This window comes from Dendrobates tinctorius, unplaced genomic scaffold (assembly GCF_039654945.1).
Source record: "Dendrobates tinctorius isolate UK_male_01 unplaced genomic scaffold, ASM3965494v1 ptg000199l, whole genome shotgun sequence".
Lineage (NCBI taxonomy): Eukaryota > Metazoa > Chordata > Amphibia > Anura > Dendrobatidae > Dendrobates > Dendrobates tinctorius.
Genome location: NW_027361866.1, coordinates 13,697,564 through 13,719,798, shown reverse-complemented (window position 1 = coordinate 13,719,798; position 22,235 = coordinate 13,697,564). Strand labels below are relative to the sequence as shown.

At 44.9% G+C, this 22,235-nt stretch overlaps 1 protein-coding gene across 5 annotated transcripts in view; it reads left to right on the top strand.

Moving 5' to 3' along the window:
* Positions 1–22,235, top strand: part of MLPH (melanophilin) — a 166,049-nt gene that overhangs the window by 40,552 nt on the left and 103,262 nt on the right. For 4 of the 5 annotated variants that reach the window (XM_073553277.1, XM_073553275.1, XM_073553276.1 and 1 more), the window contains exons 1-2: positions 9,297–9,400; positions 12,519–12,670. In XM_073553277.1, the coding sequence (XP_073409378.1) occupies positions 12,561–12,670 (110 nt within the window). In that variant the 5' untranslated portion in view covers positions 9,297–9,400; positions 12,519–12,560. Of the gene's footprint in view, positions 1–9,296; positions 9,401–12,518; positions 12,671–22,235 lie in introns of those variants that run through there. The other variant, XM_073553274.1, reaches the window with a different exon arrangement.

Genomic DNA, 22,235 nt, shown 5'->3' with positions numbered 1-22,235 from the left:
ACAGCGTAGGCCATGAGGTCGCGGAAAGCTTCGCTTTCAACCAAACAGTAGGGCATCATCTCTAATGAGATTAGTTAGGCAATGTAGGCGTTCAAACACAGTGTACGCGGATGAGAGGATGAGTACTTTCTTGTCCTACTCAGAGTGTCTGGTAGGGTGAGCTGGACTGGAGAGCTGCAGATGGGGGAAGTAGCGGTGGACCGGATGGAGTGAGAGGGGGTTGGTGATGGTATTGGTGGTGATGGCCTAGATTCAGTGTTGTGTTGCAAAACCATTGTGATTCCCTGAGTGCTTTGGCCTTGCGACGACACCTCCACATTTAGTGCTGGTGGTGTGCTTAATGGTGGCGGTGGTCTTACAGTGGGGGAGTGTTGTTGGCTACCTTCAGTCGGAGCAGGTGCACATGTGCTACCTGAGGTTTAGTAGTCCGTCCACGCTTGCAAGTGCATGTTGTTTAAATGTCTAAGCATGCAACTGGTATTCAAATTTCTGAGTTACATACCTCGGCTAAAGGTCCTTCCACACTTCTTACAGGTAACCTTTGCCTCATCAGTAGGATTTTGGACAAAGAAGTGCCACACTGCACTCTTCCTACTATGGTAAACATTTTCTGGCCTTGCACACTGTTCTAAGTTGACCGTCTAGTCAAGCTGTCCTTCAACTCTTTTAGTTTTTGTTCCACGTTTTAGGACAGCTACGGGCCTGCTAGACAACCGCTGCTGCGATGTCAATGCCTGCTGCGGATCCTTCTCCTTATCTGAACTATTGCCAGCACCACCCTCCTCCCCCAATGGATGCCAATCCGGGTCCAGAACTGGGTCATCCATCACCTCCTCTTCAAAGTCATCTGCACCTTCCACTTTACCGTCCTCTGTGTCATCGTGTAAGGTGGTATAGCATGCAGGAAGGGGCACCTGGGTTTCATCAGGGTCAGATTCTGGCTCAATAGACTGTGAGGTCAATGTAGTGCTGTGGGTCAATGCACCAGCAGAATCATCTAGCAGTGGCTGTGCATCAGTGCACTCCCTCCATATAAGATTCATCTTGGACTGGAGAATTCAGGATTTGACTGGATAACCCAATCATGGTATGTGAAAAGAGCTCCATAGAGTAATCTGAAGTGTGGGCTGCAGCATCCTTAACTTTTGGTGGAGGTGAAGGACACAAGGAAAGAGGTTTTTTATGACCAGAACCCTGCACTGACGACTCCGTGCTTGCAGGTTTCGACCATTCAGAAGAGGAGGCAATAGAGCTGGTGGCTGTTTCGGCAATGTACGCCAAAACCTGTTCCTGATGCTCCGGCTTTAAAAGAGGTTTTCCTACTCCAAGAAAAGGCAACCTTACAGGCCTTCTTGGGCCAGAGGATGATGCAGGCTCAACACTTCCTGCCTTAGCTGCTATTGTGCTTTTGCCAGAACCAGCAGATGCACCACAACCATCAGTACCAGCTGCGCCCCCCTGCCCAAGTCCGCGGCCTCTTCCACCATACTTCCTCATGTTTGGGAAAATGTACCAAAAATAGCAGCAGAGAGATGGTACTTTATGAGGAGCGTCCAGCTGTGTAAGGTGTATTAAACAAATTAAATCAACGTATATATTATGTTAGTCACAGACGCTGTCACTGTATGTATTGGACCGTAATCCAACAAGCAGATATACGGAACTGTATCAGAAGTATACAGCTGTATACGATTTTTGTGCAACTAACAATCTCCATATATGTATTTACGGAGTGTCACACACACGCAGACTAGGTATAAAAGTGACTGTACTGCGAACAGCAGATATACAATACTGTTGGAGAATCGGACAGCTCTATACGATGTGTGTATGCAAAATTGTCAAGCTCCGTATATTTGTATACAGACTGACACACGCTGTCTCTGTCTAGTTTTGACCGTGATCAAACAGCAGATATACGAAACTGTTTGAAAAACGGACAGGACTCTAAGGTGTAGGTCTGAAAAAATGGAAAAACTCCTCGGCTTTTTTTTCCAGAGTCACACACAGGTAGCTTCTATTTGTCCGTGCTAGAAGGCGGTACACGGTAGTGTGTGAGGAGCGTACAACGCTGTACGATGTGTGTATGTAAAATTTTCAAGCTCCGTGTATTTGTATACAGACTGACACACGCTGTCTCTGTCTACTTTTGACCGTAATCAAACAGCAGATATACGAAACTGTTTGAAAAACGGACAGGACTCTAAGGTGTAGGTCTGGAAAAACGGAAAAACTCCTCAGCTTTTTTTTCCAGAGTCACACACAGGTAGCTTCTATTTGTCCGTACTAGAAGGCGGTACACGGTAGTGTGTGTCGAGCATACATCGCTGTACGGTGTGTGTATGGAAAATTGTCAAGCTCCGTGTATTTGTATATGAACTGACACATGCTGTCTCTGTCTAGTTTTGACCGTAATCAAACAGCAGATATACGAAACTGTTTGAAAAACGGACACGACTCTAAGGTGTAGGTCTGGAAAAACGGACAAACTCCTCGGCTTTTTCTTCCAGAGTCACACCCAGATCGCTTCTATTTGTCCGTGATACCAGCCGGTACACGGTAGTGTGTGAGGAGCATACACCGATAGACGGTGTGTGAAAAAATGAACGCTCACTAACTCACCAGGACAAAATAATAAAATTTGGAGTGCTTTGAAAAAAGCAGTTTGTACAGCAGTGTGCACACAGCAATGCAGCTAGCAGGTAGCCTTAAAAGGCAGCCTAATCATCACCAGCGCTGCTGCACACAACAAAAATCCTCCCCTTTCACTGCACACTAACTGTACAGTGAAAAGCGCTATCAGCAGAAGCAGTTTTTTTTTCTTCTTCCCTGCCTAACGCTCTCCCTGTTCAGAATCAGCAGCAGCACCTCTCCCTATTATAAGATCGGCAGAAGTAAGATGGTGGTCGGCGTTCACAGCTTTTTATACCCACTGTGACGCCACACAAAGCCAGCCAATCACTTCAATGCCCTTCTCTAAGATGGTGCTGGCCGCTGCGCATGTCATCGCATTGCCCACAGTGTGCGTCCTCCATCATTGGGTGAGAAAAGGCGCTGGAAGCATCATTTGAAACGTGACTTTGGCGCGCTGATCGGCGACCTCATGGCCGACATCATGCTAGGGTCGGGTTTCGATCGGCGAAACCCAACTTTGGCAAAAGTCGGCGATTTTTGAATCTGACCGACCTGTTTCACTCAACTGTACTCACCAGTATCCACCAGCCCCTGCAATGCAATCACGGAGGACCAATGGGTTACCCCGGCTCCCATCTTGGTACACCTCTGAAGTTCAGCCTTTTAGCAACTTTAATTTGCATCACATTTCAAAAGACTCCATGCAGCTAAAAGAAGCAACCAGTCCGTTCTTCAGGCAATTTCTGCTCTGAAGATGCTCGTATATAGCTTATAGCTACAAAACAAGTCAATGGGAAAAGACGCTCAAGCACTCTCGAGTGGTTTCAGAGTTTTCACTTTATCATTGAAAAATTAAAGTAAAAATACACCGGAAAATGCTAGTAAAGAAAGATGATCCAAAACTGATGGAAAACGGCTACAAAATGACGGTGCTCAAAAATGAGGAAACAAGTGCTCAGGAAACAATCAATAAGAATCAGAAAAAGACACGTGAAGACAAAAAAACACCTTCGTGTCCTAAAGCATCTTCCTCTTGGAAAGGTCAGCAGGTTCAATTGAGACTTAAAGCCGTCATGTGCATGTAACCAAAGGCTATGTTCACACTGAGTTTTTTTTAGGAGTATTACAGACAAGCCAATTGTTACATGCCAAGTATTGGAATGGCTGTGATTAGCTGGCGCCACTTGTGACCCGGTCTGTATAACCACCGTATCATGGGTGGCAATGCTGCTCGAGTGGGGGACAGTGTAAAATAAATAAATGAAAAAAATGATGTGGGGTACCCCCTATTTTTTGTCATGGCCTGTTTTGTAGTTGTTTGGTCAGCACTCCAGGGAAAAAGGCTGGTAGCCTCTCTCTGGCTTGTAGAGGGCCCTTTATAGCCTCTGTGGGGCTTGCTCCTTGTCAGTTATACTTTTGCCCTTGGCTGAGTTAGTTGACCCCTGTGTGCCTGTGCCTTGTGCCTGTGTTCTTGCATGATCTTTTGGTTTTGACCCGTTCTATTTCTCCATTGTGGTTTTGCCTGCTGATTTGGTACTGTCTGCTGATTTGTCTGGTTCCTGACTCCTGCGTGATTTGAGACTACCCGTTCTGCCTGTCCCTCCGGTACTGTTATTTGCCTCTCTAGGTTTCTGACACATCAGCCTGGCCCTGACTACCCTCCCCACTTCTGGCGCTCATACCCAGAGGTCCTTTAATCACTTGGTCTCTCTGTTGTCCAGTTGGTCTCCACCGAGTCCCGTTATCATCTCCTGGTACCCGGTGGTTGGCTCCGCCTTGGTCCCTCCCCCCTGCAGTTACGTGCCACAGGTCCTGTACCTTGGCAGTTGCGTGCTGTTCTGGACGCCACGAGCCCCACTTGCCTGCACTCCACAGAAGACTTACTTACCAGAGGGTATCAGGTACGCAGCTTCTGACATTTTTAATAACCAGCCAAGGGAAAGTAGATAGCTGTGAGCTGGTCTTATTTTGCTTGGAAGGGGATAATATCCATGGACCACCCCATCTTATTACTATCAGCTCCAACTGTCTGCTTTACCTTTGCTAGCTATTAAAAATGAAGGGGGACCCTAAAATAAATCATATGGGGTCCCCCCTATTTTAATAACCAGCTAAGGCAAACCAGACAGATGAGGCTGATACTTTAGGCTGAGAAGGGTCGTGGATATTGGCTCGTTCCCATCCTAATAAGACCAGCCCACAGATGCCCCAGAAATGGCACATCCATTAGATGTGCCAATTCTGGCACTTAGCCTTGGCTCTTGCCGATTGCCCTGGTGCATTGACAATCAGGATAATGGGATTGTGAAATTGATGTTGGCAGTTGGTTAGCAATGGAGACGCGTCTGTCAGATACCGTCATTAGTTAACCCATAGTCAAATGAAATAAACACAAAATAATCTTTATTTGAAAAAACTTCCAAACAATTTTCCTATTTCACACATTTATGAAAGAAAGCACACCAGTCTGTCGTAGTCAAAATGGAGGGCCCACAATGATCGCCGTCTTCTTTATGCAGTGTTTAGAGCCCCATTCAGAGAACGGGGCTCCGTAGACTAGAGCAGCAGCCACTGCCGGGTGTCACACTGTACTCCGCCTGGTCTCATGGAGTACAGTGCAATTGCTGGAATAATGAGTGGTGCAGTGCAGCCTTGGCACACAAGTGCACTGCAGCCCTGGCACACAACGCAAACACGCTTTCTTCAGCGCTGCTCAAGGTGTGCAGAGCGGCAGTGGAGAAAATCTCTCTTAGCAGAAGACTTCACCCACTATAAGTTCATGCTCAAAACCTATAACTCTGCCCTTCATCTGGCCAAACAATCCTACTTCACCACCCTCATCACCTCACTATTCAACAACCCAAGATGACTTTTTGAAACCTTAAACTCCCTCCTGAAACCTAAAGTACAGGCCCCCATCACCAACCTCAGCGGTGAGGATCTGGCCACTTATTTCCTAGAAAAAATCAACCACATCCATCAGGATATCTCAGCCCAATCTCCTCAGTGCCTGGATCCCCTTCCCTGCCGCACCTCAAGCTCACTAGACATCTTTGAGCCTGTTTCAGAAGAAGAAGTTTCCAAGCTCCTCGCTTCTGCTCGGCCTACAACCTGCAACAGTGACCCCATTCCTTCACAGCTCCAGCAGTCTCTCTCACCAGTGGTCACCACTCACCTGACTAAAATATTTAACCTCTCTCTTTCTTCAGGTATATTTCCCTCCTCATTTAAACATGCCATCATAACCCCTTTACTTAAAAAGCCATCCCTGGACCAGAACTGCACTGCTAACTACAGACCTGTCTCTAACCTTTCCTTCATCTCTAAACTCCTGGAACGCTTGGTCCACTCCCGTCTAATTCGCTATCTCTCGGATAACTCCCTTCTCGACCCCTTACAATCTGGTTTCCGCTCTTTACACTCTACTGAAACTGCCCTCACTAAAGTCTCTAATGATCTAATAACAGCTAAATCGAAAGGTCATTGCTCCCTGCTGATTCTCCTGGATCTCTCTGCCGCATTTGACACTGTGGATCACCAGCTCCTCCTCACTATGCTCCGCTCTATAGGCCTCAAGGACACAGCCCTCTCCTGGTTCTCCTCCTACCTCTCTGACCGCTCCTTCACTGTATCTTTTTCCGGCTCCTCTTCCTCTCCTCGTCCCCTTACTATCGTGGTCCCGCAGGGCTCAGTCCTAGGCCCCCTCCTCTTCTCTTTATACACTGCACCTATTGGACAAACAATCAGCAGATTTGGGTTCCAGTATCATCTCTATGCTGATGACACCCAATTATACACTTCTTCCCCTGACATCACCCCTACCCTAATTCAAAATACCAAGGATTGTCTGTCTGCTGTCTCTAGCATCATGTCCTCCCTCTATCTGAAACTAAATCTCTCCAAAACTGAACTTCTTGTGTTTCTCCCCTCCACTAACCTCACTCTACCTAACATCGAAATAACCCTGGAGGGTTCAATCATAACTCCCAAGCAGCATGCCCGCTGTCTTGGGGTCATATTCGACACTGAACTTTCCTTTACTCCCTACATCCGATCACTCAGTCGCTCTTGTCACCTGCATCTTAAAAACATCTCCAGAATCCGACCTTTTCTCACCTTTGAAACTGCCAAGACTCTTACTGTCGCTCTTATTCATTCTCGTCCGGACTACTGCAACTCTCTTCTGATCGGTCTCCCTCTTACCAAACTTTCTCCTCTCCAATCCATCCTGAATGCGGCAGCCAGGGTCATATTTCTGTCCAGCCGCTTCACCGATACCTCCATCTTGTGCCAGTCATTACACTGGCTACCTATTCGCTACAGGGTCCAGTATAAACTCATCTCTCTCACCCACAAAGCTCTCCACTGTTCTGCACCGCCTTATATCTCCTCTCTCATCTCTGTCTATCGCCCTACACGTGCCCTCCGTTCTACAAATGACCTAAGACTAACATCCCCCGTAATCCGAACCTCGCACCTCCGTCTCCAAGACTTCTCTCGTGCTGCTCCAGCTCTCTGGAATGCACTTCCCCAGACGATCAGACTGATACCTAGCCCTGACCTATTCAAGCGCACTTTGAAAACCCATCTCTTCAAACAAGCCTACCACATCAACTACTCAGCAAACTAACTTTGCCCTGTTCCCTCCTTCCACATATTATTCTGAATCTGCACCCTACTATTCATCTGTCTCCACACCCTCCATGCACACGATAACTGCACTTGATACTTGTCTATTGCACTTAAACACACGGGCTGATGACCGGATCATGCAGCTTTATATGAAAATCCCTATTTATTATAATTGCCAGACCTGATTAACAAGCACTTCTCACCTACTGTGTCCCCCCATTTCCTTGTAGATTGTAAGCTTGCGAGCAGGGACCTCACTCCTAATGTCACTGTTTGAATTGTCTTAACTTGTATTGAATTTATTGTCTGTACATGTCCCCGCTTAATTGTAAAGTGCTGCGGAATATGTTGGCGCTATATAAATAAAAATTATTATTATTATTTTTATAGTGGTGGCATGACTGCAAGTTTCTTATGGAGCTTGGTTCTTGAGGCTGCAGAGGTCATTCACGGACATTTCTCACGGGCATTATCATCACCCATGAGAAATGATTGCATATCACCTAGAAGGAGGCTGCATAGGTCACTCTCTTTAACACCATTGCTCTTGAAACATGACCATTCCTCATTCCAGCTCTCCGATGGAGTACAGCATGAGATCTATCAGTGGCTGCTGCTCCAGTCTATGGGCTTCATCCACGGGACAAAGAAAACAGGGATCATTGTAGGACACCCATTTGGATTACTGATTTTTTGTTAATAAATGGGTGAAAGAAGGAAATTGTTGGGGAGTGATTTTAACAAATAGATGATTTTTGAGAGTGTTAGTTTATTTCTTTTGACTACTTTGTTAGTAATGGAGGTGTCTCATAGATACCTCTCCATTACTAACCAGTGGGAATCATGTCAGTGCCAGCTGCTGACATCAACCCCACAATCCCATTACCCTGATTGACCCCGCACCAATGCAATCAGAAAGAGCTGAGGCTAATCACCAGAATTGGCTCATTTAATGGATGCACAATTCTTGGGTGGCTGAGGGCTGGTCTTATTAGGCTGGGAAGGGGACAATGTCCCAGCTGTCTGCTTTGCCTGAGCTGGTTATTAAAAAATAGGGGGGACCCCATGTCATTTTTCTAGGGTCCCCTCATTTTTAATAACCCACAAAGGCAAAGCAGACAGCTAGGGGATGATATTAATAGGCTGGGGAGGTCTATGAATATTGGCCCCTTCCCAGCAAAATAAGACCAGCTCACAGCTGTGTGCTTTCCCTTAGCTGGATATTAAAATAGGGGGGACCCCATGTCATTTTTTTTAATTTATTTTACACTGTCCCTCACTCGAGCAGCATTGCCACCCGTGATCCAGCAGTTATACAGGGCCGGGTCACGGATGGCGCTGGCCAGTCACTGCCATTCCAATATTTGGCATGGCTGTGATGACTCAAAAAATAGAGGTGACCTCAAGTTGTTTTTTTCATTTATTTCTTAATATATACAGTAAACTACACACTGCTTCTCTCCTCCTTGTTCAAGATTTGTTTTTTTTTAATTGTATGTTATTTTAAGCAATTCTTCTATCCATATTTATTTGCAGGACAATTTTCCTGCTCTTACTCCCATTTTGCTTCCTTTTGCAGCCCCCTAACCCTTATTACGACCATTTTACAGCCATTTTACAGCACCAACATTCGGGTCCCCATTGATTTATATGGGGTTCAAATCCAGGGTCAAGTTCAGGTCAAGTTTTGGTACCTGAACCAAACTTTGGACTAAAGTTCGTCCGAACCAAAAATTTCACGGGTCCGCTTATCCTTAGTCCGTATTTTACATCAGTATTTGTAAGCCAAAACCAGGAGTGGGTGGTAAATACAGAAGTGGTGACGTGTTTCTATTATACTTTTCCTATGACTGCTCCACTCCAGGTTTTGGCTTATAAATACTGATGTAAAATACTGACCAAATACTGAATATGTGAACACGGCCTTAAATGAAGCTGTTTTGGCAATGTCAAACTTACCAATTCCATGTCACTCCACTTTGGCAATGGTAGCCGGCTTCCCTGCTGGTTTCTGTATCATGGCCTTCAGTGATGAATGCTGCTGACACATGTGACCACTATAGCCTCTTTTTGGCTGCAGCAGTCACTTGTCTAACCCAAAACAGCATTAGTGAAGGACACGTTACAGATACAGGTAGGGAACCATTAATTGTCTCCAAGGTTCCACCAGTGCATTGCTGATTTGACTATAATGATTATATATTTTTTTTTATTATTTTCTTTTAGCCAAGTGTCCACAGCTGCAGAGGCAGTTCCCAGCAGAATGCAAAACCAAACAGGATTTGATTGCAGATCTTTCATTGTTTTTGTTGAGGAAAACCTGCAAGAAACCTGTTCTTCTAAAATATGTACCGCAGGTCATTTTAAATGCTGTAAAATTTAGCTGCGTATAACTCATTTACATCTGAATTTTTCAGCATGGAAAATAATTGTGAATTGCGCCCTAAAGTTATAGCACTACACGACTAAGCAATTACCAAGATGACTTATGCCTAATAACTGCATAGTTGTCACTAAAACTATTAATAACATCCCTATATTTAAGACAGAACATGTATGTGAAATCTACCTGTGAATGTCACTGATAGAACATTTACCCATTATATTCTAAGGGGCTGCTCACATGTTCATGGTTTTTTTTTCGGACCAAGTGTCTCCAAAAACATTACGGAGACATGTCTGTATATTTTAGCGTCACGGATGAAAATCACCCATACAAGTGTATGGGTTCATGAGCAGATGGTTTGCATGTGCTGTTCATGATTAAAACTGTAATGGGTAAGAGATGCTTTATAATTTTTTTTCAACTATGTTAAATCACTGATGAAACAATGATGGTAAGGGTATGTTCACACTAGCATCTACAAAATCAGTCCCTTTCTCATCCGTGAGAGTGGGACGATTTTTTCTGACTTGTCACCCATGTGCTGTCCGTATACAATCCGTTTTTTTTCTTTGCAGCTACTAGTCTTTTACAGAACCATTTCCAGATTCCTTTGCTGTTTTGTATCCATAAAAATAAGATGGTCCGTATGGCATGCAATTTTTTATTTTCGCACTGTACCGATTTCAGAGTGAAGCCGCCGCATGCTGTGATTTTTTTTGCCAAAAAATAGCTGAGAAAAAACACTCAAATCTGCACTGCCTCATTGAATAATATTGGTCCGATTGCAATTCGATTTTTGATCGGATTGCACTCGTCTGATTTATACACTAGTGTGAGTGAGCACTGACACTCTGACCAACACTGATGACAACAAGATCCAAAACATGGATGACACTTCTACCTGTTCTTTTGCCTACATGAGAAATCACTGACATCTGAATGAAGCCTTAGCATAGTTTTCATGCTTGCATTTGCACCTAATTTTTGTGTAGTTTTTCCTGTTTCGAGAACTGCACTCACTAACCCAGTCTTGTGAGGTGCAAGTCTACAAGGGTGGTATACATAGGAAAGATTTAAACTGCACACTTTGAAGTCATGTAAAAGTGTAGACTTTTGGCCGGGGTCACACATGCGAGAAAGTCACATGGGTCTCGCATCTCAATTACCGGCACTGCTGCCGTCACTCGGGACTGGAGCGTTCAGCTGCATGCATTTCTATGCAGCTGAGTGCTCCTGTCCCGAGTGCCGGAGGCACTGTAGGGTATTGAGATGCGAGACGCATGTGGAACCCCGGCCTCATCGAAACATTCAGGACAATTGTAGAAATTTGGCCATTGCATCTTGTGTGTGACAAGTGACGTTTCGACTCTCTGAGTCTCTTTCAAACTGGCGGGGCACTGTCAGGCTGAAGGTGTAGACTTTTATCCAGTACTGCGCAGTGTCTGTTTAAAGACTGTTTTTTTTTTTCTCTTTGTTTTGTGCCAAACTTTTCTTTTACATCACACCAATTTTCTACTTGTTTATTTTCACCCTTTTAAACAGTCGCTACAGTACATTTTTGCCATCCCTGTAATAATTTTTTTTGTATGCCAAACTTTTTCCACAAACGTTTTTTTTGCAAATGCGGGATGAGCAACTCTACGCTCCTCTAAAAACTCATAAAAAGGTACAAAACAAAATAAAGCGCATTTTTATGTTGCACCAATTTGAGAAAAGTCAATGAATACCACAAGTCAAAAAAGTGATTTAAAAAAATCCTGCAAATGATAAAATGTGTCCCCTATCTCCCAAAGCTCATTCACACATAAATGATTTTTCTCATATGCAAAAAATCTCAGACTTTACAGTGGCATTTTTGATCAGTGTCAACAGAGCTGGGTCAGTGTCAGGTTTTACTAACAGAGTTTAGTCCGCGTTTCAACAGTTTTTCTCCGATGTAAAAAAAAAACTGATGGAGGTTTCTTCAGCTTCTCTTATCAAACAGTCCAGGAAAAATAGACAACACGCTGATGGCATCTCAGAGCTGCCCGATTTTTTTTTTCACGGTTTCATAGACGCATAGGCAACTTTGACTTGACACTTGGATCAAGATCCAACATGTAAACAATGCTTTTGTGCTTACCTTTTCGCCCGAGGACTATCATAGACTATCTGTGAAAAACAGAATTTGTACTAGAAAAATTGACGTATGAATGAGCCCTCATTCTATGGCTTACTCCACTGCAGAGTCCTCAGACATCATACAAGGGATTTTTCAGGCATTTGGCTCCTAAGTTTTGTGTGACAAGGACAGTACATTCAAAGCAGAATATTTTTAATGCACATAATAGAAACTGACAATAAGACCATTGAGAGAAGTTAGGGCTGTCGGGGGCACATTCTATCTTCAGACATCAGCCCCTTGTGGTATGACTATCAGCTGACCGCCTTCGGCACAGACATTCCCGTGAACCGTCTCACGCTCATTTTCAGAAATGAGGGAATGTGTCCTTTTCATGGTACTTAAAGTGAAAATCTCATCTTATATATGCTTTTTAACCCTTTTAATGTCAGCACTTTATGACCTGGTTCCCATTTAAGCTTAAAAATATATGTGTGTAAATATATATATCCATTACTTGCTTCCATAATGTATTTTTGACTCTTTTCTCTGACTTTGTTAATTCATTTCCTGTCTTACTTTTTCACGATCTTATCACATGTCATCTCCAGAAGAAAAAAAAAAACATGTATCATGTGGACGTTCTGTAAATTATCTAGGTCAATTCTGCGCCTATCAGTTACAATGACATCTAGTGTTAATCTGCCCTGTGCTTCATGTGATACAGATATCCGGCTGCATCTCATCTACTGACTCTTCTCGTAGATCTTACAGCTGTGGTGACCACCGAATACAGCTTCCATTACCATGGGGAAGAAACTGGACTTGTCCAAGCTGAGCGAAGATGAAGCCAAACATGTATGGGAGGTTGTGGAAAGAGACATGAATCTCCGCAAGAATGAAGAGCAGAGACTTGAGTGAGTACACCATAAAGCAGTGTTCCCACAACTCCGGTCCTCAAGAGCCACCAACAGGTCATGTTTTCAGGATTTCCTTAGTATTGCACAGGTGATAATTGCATCACCTGGACAGGCAAGAATTCAAACACCTGTGCAAAACTGAGGAAATCCTGAAAACATAATCTGTTGGTGACTCTTGAGGACCGGAGTTGGGGAATACTGCCGTAAAGCATGAAACCTTCATACAGTGCATGCTGCACCAGCTGCCAGAATAGGAAATGCCTTCAATATTAAAGTCCAGCTAAATCTCTGTAATAACTATTGTATCTTCCAGAATATTAACGTAAATTTAGAAATGCCTTCAATATTAAAGTCCAGCTAAATCTCTGTAATAACTATTGTATCTTCCAGAATATTAACGTAAATTTAGATTTAAGTGGAATTTTTCAGCTTTGGTGCAGATTTCATAATCACAAGTAAAGCTCTCCATTTTCGGAAGTTTAGAAGAGAACGTTTCTACTTGTGGAGAAAGCCAAGCTGGTGTAAGGTGACTTATAGGCCATGCAATTCTCCTCAGAGAATCTAAATAGCCTCTTCAGGGAGGAAGAGAACATAAACTGTATTACCACCTATTGGATGTGGCACTGATGAGGGGCAAACATCCCTAAACATGTATCTGTAAAAGGAGTGTCTAGTTTGGCTTCTTACCCTAAGTCATCTTTGCAAGGTTCTGTAAAAGGTTGACATTGACTTTTAGGATTGCTACATCCAATAGATGGCACTAGAGTTCAAGTCCTCTTTCTCTTTGAAAATAGACTAAAATGATGGATACGAGAGCTATCCGGAATAATTGACGTCTGAATGAGTCATAGTCATATACTGGTACTATTTGCATTTGCCTGTGTTCTGGTTTCACTCCTAGTTTTTGGCTTATCATGATAATCCAAAATGGTGACCTAAAAACTGCAGTGTGAAATAGGCCATGGTCAAATAGTCAAAATTATCTCATTTGGTATAGTGGTGCTTGAAAGTTTGTGAATTCTTAAGAATTTTCCATATTTCCGCATAAATTTGCCCTTAAGCTACATCAGATCTTTACACAAGTTCTAAAAGTAGATAACGAGAGCCAAATGAGACAAGGGAGCAAAAAATATTAGATTTCTGTTACTTTTTTATTTTTTGAGGAATAAGTAAAATGTCTCTAAGTGGCAAAAGTATAAGAACATTTAAGATTAGCTGATAATTTGAAGGTGTAATAAGTTTGGTTTGTGGAAGTGTATCATGGTACAAACAGAGAAGAGGACCTCAAAATAGTTGCTGATGCTCATTAGGCTGGAAAAGGTTACAAACTCATCTCTAAAGAATTTGGATTTCACCAATCCACAATCAGTGTTGCAAGTGGGAGAAATCCAAGACCATTATTACCTTCCCCAGGAGTGATCGACCAACAAAGATCACTCCAAGAGCAAAGAGTATAATAGTCCACGAAGTCACAAAGGTACCCAAGATAACCTGTAAGCAACTATAGGCCTCTCTCACATTAGCTTATGTTAATGTTCATGAGTCCACAATCAGGAGGACACTGACCAACAATGGTGTGCACGTCAAGATTCCAGGAGAAAACCAGTGCCCTCTAAAAAGAACATTTCTGTCCAAGTGCAGTTTGTTAAAGATTACCTGGAGAAGTAGAGTTGAGCGAAACGGGTCGGTCAAATTCATAAGTCGCCAACTTTCGCTAAAGTCTGGTTTCATGAAACGAAACCTGACCATAGCGTGAGGTCGGCCATGAGGTCGGCGACCAGAGCGCCAAAGTCGCAATTCAAATGATGCTTCCAGCGCCCTTTTTCAGCCAATGATGGAGGACGCACACTGTGGGCAACGCAATGACATGGGCAGCGGTCACCACCGTCTTTGAGTAGGGCATGCAAGTGATTGGCTGGCTTTGTGTAGCATCACAGGGGCTATAAAAGGGCGTGCACGCCAACCCCATCTTACTTCTGCCGATCTTAGCATAGGGAGAGGTTGCTGCTGCTGATTCTGAATAAGGGAGAGCGTTAGGCAGGGAAGAAGAAAAAAAAAAATGCTTCTGCTGGTAGCGATTTTCACTGTACAACACAACAGTTTGTGTGCAGTGACAGGGGAGGATATTTTTTTGTGCATCAGCTCTGTTTGTTATTAGGCTGCCTTATAAGGCTCCCTGATAGCTACATTGCTGTTTGCACACTACTGTGCAAACTGCTTTTTTATAAGCAAAAATACTTTTCTTCCTCTTTTCTGCACAGTTACCAACCGTTCATTTTTCCACACTTTTGTGTGCAGCAGTCCTGCTTATTAGGCTGCCTGCTGCCATACTTGGACTGAGAGCATCATTGTCAGCCTCCTAAAATCTCTAGGGAGATTCAAATTCTCCCCAATACTATATACACCTTGTACCTTGTCATACGCCAGCCAATTTCAGCCTGTTCAATTGAGGTGTAATCTATAGTGGGCCTGAGATAATAGTTCAGCCTCCTAAAATCTCTAGGGAGATTCAAATTCTCCCCAATAGTAGATACACCTTCTATGTTGTTTTACAGTACCATAAAGCTGGTGGTATTTTGGGTACATTTTCACAAAAATGAGCAAGTATGGTGGAAGACACCATGGAAGTGGGCGGGGGTTGCCAGCTGGTCCCGGTGGTGGTGGTGGTGGTGGTGTTGCATCTGTTGGTAGTGGCAAAAGCACAATAGCACCTAAGGCAGGAGGTGTTGAGCCTGCGTCATCGTCTGGCTCCACAAAGCCTCGAAGGCTCTCTTTTCTGGGAGTAGGTAAACCGCTTTTAAAGCTGGAGCTTCAGGAAGAAGTTTTGGCTTACATTGCTGACACAGCCTCCAGCTCTATCACCTCCTCTTGTGAAGTTTCAAAAAATAAAAGCACTGAGTCGTCAGTGGAGGCTCCTGGTCAGGAACAACACCTTTGCTTGTGTCCTTCACCCCTACCAAAAGTGAAGGATGTGGCAGGACACACTACAGATTACTCCATGGAGCTCTTTTCACATACCATGCCTGCGTTATCCAGTCAAATCGTGAATTCCCCAGTCCAAGATGAATCTGACATGGAGTGCACTGATGCACAGCCACCGCTAGATTTTTCTGCTGGTACATTCACTCAGAGCACTACATTGTCCTCGCAGTGTACTGAGCCAGAATCTGACCCTGATAAAACTCAGGTGCCCCTTCCCGCATACTATACCACCTTACACGGTGACACAGAGGAAGGTGCAGATGAAATTGAAGAGGAGGTGATGGATGACCCAGTTGTTGACCCAGATTGGCATCCATTGGGGGAAGAGGGTGCCGCTGCCAATAGCTCAGAAGAGGAGGAGGATCCGCAGCAGGCATCGACATCACAACAGCTGTTATCTGGCAGGCCCGTAGCAGTCAAAAAACGGGTTACTAAAAAACAAAAGAGTTGCAGGACAGCTTGGCCAGACGGTCAAATTAGCACAGCGTGCAAGGCTTCCAAATGACTTCCATAGTAGGAAGAGTGCAGTGTGGCACTTTTTTTAACAAAATCCTAATGCTCAGGCAAAGGTTATCTCTAAGAAGTGCGCAAAGACCTTTAGCCAAGGGAAAAATCTGAGAAATTTGAATACCAGTTGCATGCTTAGACATTTAACCACCATGCACTTGCAAGCGTGGACAGACTACCAAACCTCACGTACCACATGTGCACCTGCTCCAAATGAAGGTAGTCAGCAACGCTACATGGCTTCCCCCACTGTAAGCCCACTGGTTAGCACACCACCAGCAGCAAATATTGAGGTGTCACCGCAAGGCCAAAGCAGTCAGGGAATCACAATGCTATTGCTACGAAAGACTGAATCTAGGCCATCAGCAAGACCACCAACACCATCACCATCACCAACCCTCTCTCAGTCCGCCATGTCCACTGCTAGTTCCACCATATGCAGCTCTCAAGTCCAGCTCACCCTACCAGAGACTCTGAGTAGGACAAGAAAGTACTCATCCTTTCATCTGCGAACACTGTGTTTGAACGCCCACATTGCCAAACTAATCTCGTTAGAGATGATGCCCCACCAGTTGGTTGAAAGCGAAGCTTTCCGCGAGCTCATGGCCTACGCAGTACCACGCTATGACTTACCCAGTCGGCACTTCTTTTCTCGAAAAGCCATCCCAGCCCTCCACCTGCATGTGAAAGACCGCATTGTCCATGCACTCAAGCAATCAGTGAGTGGAAAGGTGCACCTCACAACAGATGCATGGTCCAGTAGGCATGGCCAGAGCCGTTACGGGTCCATCACTGCGCACTGCGTTAATGTGGTGGATGCAGGGTCCACAGGGGACAGCAGCAGTGGGACAGTGCTGCGAAAGCTCGTCCACAGAGCGCAGTCACACGAGCACTCCATCCGCAGCTGCCAGTGTTGCACATGAGGTGTCCCACTATCGAACAGCTAGTGGTATGCGTCAGCAGGCTGTGTTGAAGATGATGTGTTTGGGCGACAACAGACACTCCTCGGAGGTATTGTCCGACTACTTGCAGTGACAAACTGAGTCATGGCTGGGCAGTCTACATCTTGAGGCAGGCAAGGTAGTTAGTGATAATGGCCGGAATTTTGTGGCAGCCATACCCCTTTCAAAACTCAGACACAAACCTTTCCTGGCTCACACCTTGAACCTGGTGGTGCAGTGCTTCCTCAATAATTATCCGTAGTTAACAGCCCTGCTCCATAAGGTGCGAAGACTGTGCTCGCACATCCACCGGTCGCCCGTACACTCCAGTCATATGCAGAAGCTGCAGCGATTGCTCCACCTTCCCAAGCACCGCCTAATTATCGACGTAGCATCAAGGTGGAACTCCATCCTGCACATGGTTGAGAGGCTGTGCGAACAGAGGCAGGCTGTAATGCATTAGAGGGAGGATACACGGGCAGGCAGTTTGAGGGCAGACATGGAGTTGTCGGGTGTGCAGTGGTCGAAGCTGAAAGACCTCTGTAAAGTCCTTCAGTGTTTTGAGGAATGCGCACGGCTGGTAAGCGCAGATGACGCCATCATAAGCATGAGCATCCCACTTATGCGTCTGCTCATGCAAACTTTGATGCACATTAAGGAGCAGGCGTCTGCAGCCGAGGAGGAAGAGGAAGAGGAGGAGTGAAGCCTTGAAGACAGTCAGCCATTGTCTGCTCAGGGAACGGTCCTGGACAAGGTGGAGGAAGAGGAGGAGGAGGATGATGGGGATGATTATTTAGGAGAGGAGGATGCTTCTCAGGGGTCAAGAGAAAATGTTGGCGTGGCAAGGTCAGATACAGGGTTTGTGTATGCCCTCCACCCAGCACTCACAGTGTATCATTGACACCTGGAACATTGGCCCACATGTGTGATTATGCCTTGCAGATCCTAAAAAAGGACCCCCGCATTGCCAAAATGATGATCGATGACGACTACTGGTTGGCCAGCATCCTGGATCCATGCTATAACGGCAAATTCCAAAACATCAAGCCACAGGAGAACCTAGAGCTAATATTGGCTAACAAACAAGCAACTCTGGTAAACCGTTTGTTTGAGGCATTCCCAGCACACAGCAGCGGTGATGGTTCTCCCACGAGCCACAGGGGCAACATGGAAGAGGTGTTCATGGTGCAAACATCCGAAGTGGCATTGGAGACAGGGGTTTCATGACCATGTTGTGGACTGATTTTTCAAGTACCGCTCACACGACTGCTAATACTGCATTGATTAAAAGTGACAGGAGACAGCAGTTGTCAGCTATGGTTACAAACTACTTCTCCTCCCATATTGATGTTCTCCCTCACAGGTCATTCCCCTTTGACTATTGGGCCTGTAAACTGGACAGCTGGCCTGAATTGGCACAATATGCCTTACTGGAGCTCGCTTGCCCTGCTGCTAGTGTGCTATCTGAAAGAGTCTTCAGTGCTGCTGGAGCAATCCTGACAGAAAAAAGGACCCGTCCGTCGACACAAAATGTTGATGATCTAACCTTCATTAAAATGAACCATGCATGGGTTTCAAAGGATTTTGTCCCACCTTCCCCTGATGACACATAGGTTGCCAGAAAAATGGCTCGCTTTTGTCCTCCTCTTCCTCGGACTTCTCCAATTCCTCAATTTGCAGCTGCTGAATGTCCAACATCAGCATATGCCATTTTTTCAACCTCCCTAACTGGGCTGCCTCCTCCCCCAGGGCCGGGGTCACCACCTGGCGCACGCACCCGTGCGAGTGCCGTTGCCCTGGACAGGTGGGTGGGCCCACTCTTGGGCGACGGCACAGGCACAGGGTCCCTCATAGTATAATCAAGTGTCTCTGACGGTGGGGGTGCACACCTGCCATCAGACACATCGGCGTACTATGAGGGGCCCTGTGCCAGTGCCGTCGCCAACCCAGTGGGCCCCCCCTGCTTACTCAGGATGACAGCTCTTGTAAAGTTGAAATACTTACCTCTCCCTGCTCCAGCGCCGCGACGCCTTCTGCGTTTCCTGACAGTGACATTCTGGTCAGAGAGCACGATGACATCACGTCTGTACGCCCTCTGCCTAAACAGTCCAAGTGCAGAGAGATGGAAGATGGGGATGACGAGGAGTCCAGAGTACAGGGATTCCCTAGCGAGGAGACTTATTTATTTGTTTTAAAGGTTGGGAGCAATTTTTGGGGAGCACTATACTCTAGTGAATGATATATGGGGCCCACCATACACTGGAGCATTCCAAAGGTGGATATCAGACACTGGAGCAGCATTTACAGGGCCCATTATACACTGGAGCATTAGAAATGGGGCCCATTATATATGGAGCATTATTTGGGTCCATAAGACAGTGGAGCTTCATCCATGGGGACCAACATATACTGTAGCATTATGTGGAGCTCATCATATACTGTATCGAACATTATATGGGACCAATGATTCTGCATGGAGAAATATATGGGCCTCATTACTCTGTATGGCGCACTATGCAGTGGCCATAATACTGTATGGAGTAATATACTGTTCATTTTTGGAGCTATTGGAGAATTTAAAATGGATATCAGTCATGTGATGTAAGAAGTATTTTTCATTGTACTATACCGCTATTTCTCTGCCGTATCAGAGGATCATGAATTGTGGCATGTGTTAAAGTAGCCCAGTGACACTCTTTGGCCCTGGGCCCACGAAAATCTGGAGCCAGCCCTACCCCCCCCACAACTTTAGCCAAATAACCCCCTGTTTCCAATGCCTAACTATTATTATAAAGTAAATTAAGGTTGTCAAGCTTAAGTAATAAGAATTGATGTTTTTGGCATTAAAATGGGCACTGTAGGTGTGTTTCCTGTCCTCCACTCACTGCCGACTTTTCTTCCCTATTGACTTGCTTTGGGTTTCATGTTTCAGTCGGCCTTCGACTTATCACGATAATCGGCCGATTGCGTTCGACCCGACTTTTGCGAAAGTCGAGTTTCATGAAACCCGACTCGACCCGTAAAAAGACAAAGTCGCTCATCTCTATGAAGCCATAAGGCTATTGGAACAATGTTTTATGGATTAATCAACCCAAAATACAGCTTTTTGCAGCAACTGGACCAGGATGGTTTGCCGCCATTGGTGGAGCAATGAATTCAGAATTTTTATCAGTAAATTCTAAAAGAATGTCAAGACATCCGTCCATGAGCTGAATCTCAAGAAAACGCGAGTCATGCGGCAAGACAACGACCCAAAGCACGCAAGTAGTTCTACAAAGCAATGGTTAATGAAGAATAAAATTTAAGTTTTGGAATGGTGGAGTCATAATATTGACCTTAGTCCTATAGAAATGATGTGGAAGGATTTGAAGCAAGCAGTGCATGAGAGAACTCAGCAACATAACAGAGGTGGTGAAGCTGTCTTGTAGGGAGGAGGGGACATATGACATTGGATCATTTTTTTTTTTTCAATAAAACAAATGACAAAAATCTAAGGGTAAGTGCACACGTTGCGGATTGTGCTGCGGCTTTTTCAGCGTGGATTTTGCAAAATCCGCAGGTAAATCCACAGGTCAAAAGACCTGCGGTTTATCTGCAGATAAGCCTGTGGTTTTGCCCTGCGGTTTGACACCTGTACAATGAAGCAGGTGTAAATCCGCACAAAGGAATCCACACAAAGAATTGGCATGCTGCGGATTTGAAACCACAGCAAATCCGCACGGAAAAATCCGCAGCATGTGCACAGCGTTTTTTGTTTTTCATTGATTTTAATGGTACTGCACATACCCTAATAACTTTGCCTCATTTGTTTAATTTAATTTAGTTTTGTTTATCTACTTTTACGACTTGCATAAAAATCTGATGTTGCAGTCGCTGATTGGCTGCTGTCCATCAATATTCCATCAGAGCAGACATCCACACTGATGAAACAGTAAAGAATGCAACTAGTCAGCGGCCACTGGTTAGCTGCAGCTCTCACGCTGGAGACACGGCGCCGACATTGGCTGGAAAAGTGCCAGTGCAATTATTTTACTAGAGGGACTCGGGCATTTAAAAAGTGTTGTCCAAGTTCTCTTTTATACCACAATATGCCATATTTGATATTGAAGCAATTTTCTCTTGCTGTGAGGTGTAAGAATCGAACTAAGGGCATACATCTGTGCAATTAACGAAGAATGTAAATACTTAATCCTCTTTCCTCTAAACTCTTCCTTCTTGCCAAACATTACGTCTGCTCCACCCTGCGCAAACCCCCAAAACAAATAGCTTCTGGTATGTGCAGGTAGGAGTCCGTGATTCATCCCCGCGCAGACACTTCTAACAGCTGCAGTCAGGGTGAAATGAATATAATGTAGCAGCGAACATCATTTCCTATGTCCAGTACTTTATAGAAGACCGTAAGAACATAAAGGTATATCATATCTGAAGGTATGAGCAGGACGGCTTCTTGTCTGACACTGCTTAGATACTTCACACGGTGAAATGAAATATATGATAACCTGTATTTGACAGGAGGTTTAGGAGTGCTGAACAAAGCCATACTCCAAAAATAAATGTAAAATAAATACCGGGTGAGTCATAAAGGACGGACGTTTTTAAACTAATCATAAAATCGTTAAATATAAAGGACGGATGTATTTGAAGTGGCTATAACTCACCACCAGGTGGAGGTAGAGATGTGCGGGAGGCGGGGTTATGTTTGTGAGGTGAAAGCATTGTTTTTATTTTAGTTTCAGTTTAAGCTATGGTGCCGTGGACGATAGAACATCGCGTTTTTGCGTACGACAGTTTTGTCAAGAATAATGAGTGTATCACAGCCGTTCAGCGTGAGTTTCGGCGTCATTTCAATATTCACAGAAATCAAGCTGTTCCCGCTCGTAACACTATCCTACGTTGGGTTGAAGCACTCCGTACACGAGGTACACTAATGAACAAACGACCACCGGGGGCTCCACGAACGGCACGTACCCCTGAAAATGTGGAACGCGTCAGGCAAGCCATGCTGCGTAGTCCGAGTCGATCTGCTCGGAAACATTCTTTAGAACTTGCCCTCAGTAATCGTACAGTAAGGCGTATTTTGCATTTAGACCTGCATTTCCACCCCTATAAATTGGCCATTGTGCAACAGTTGG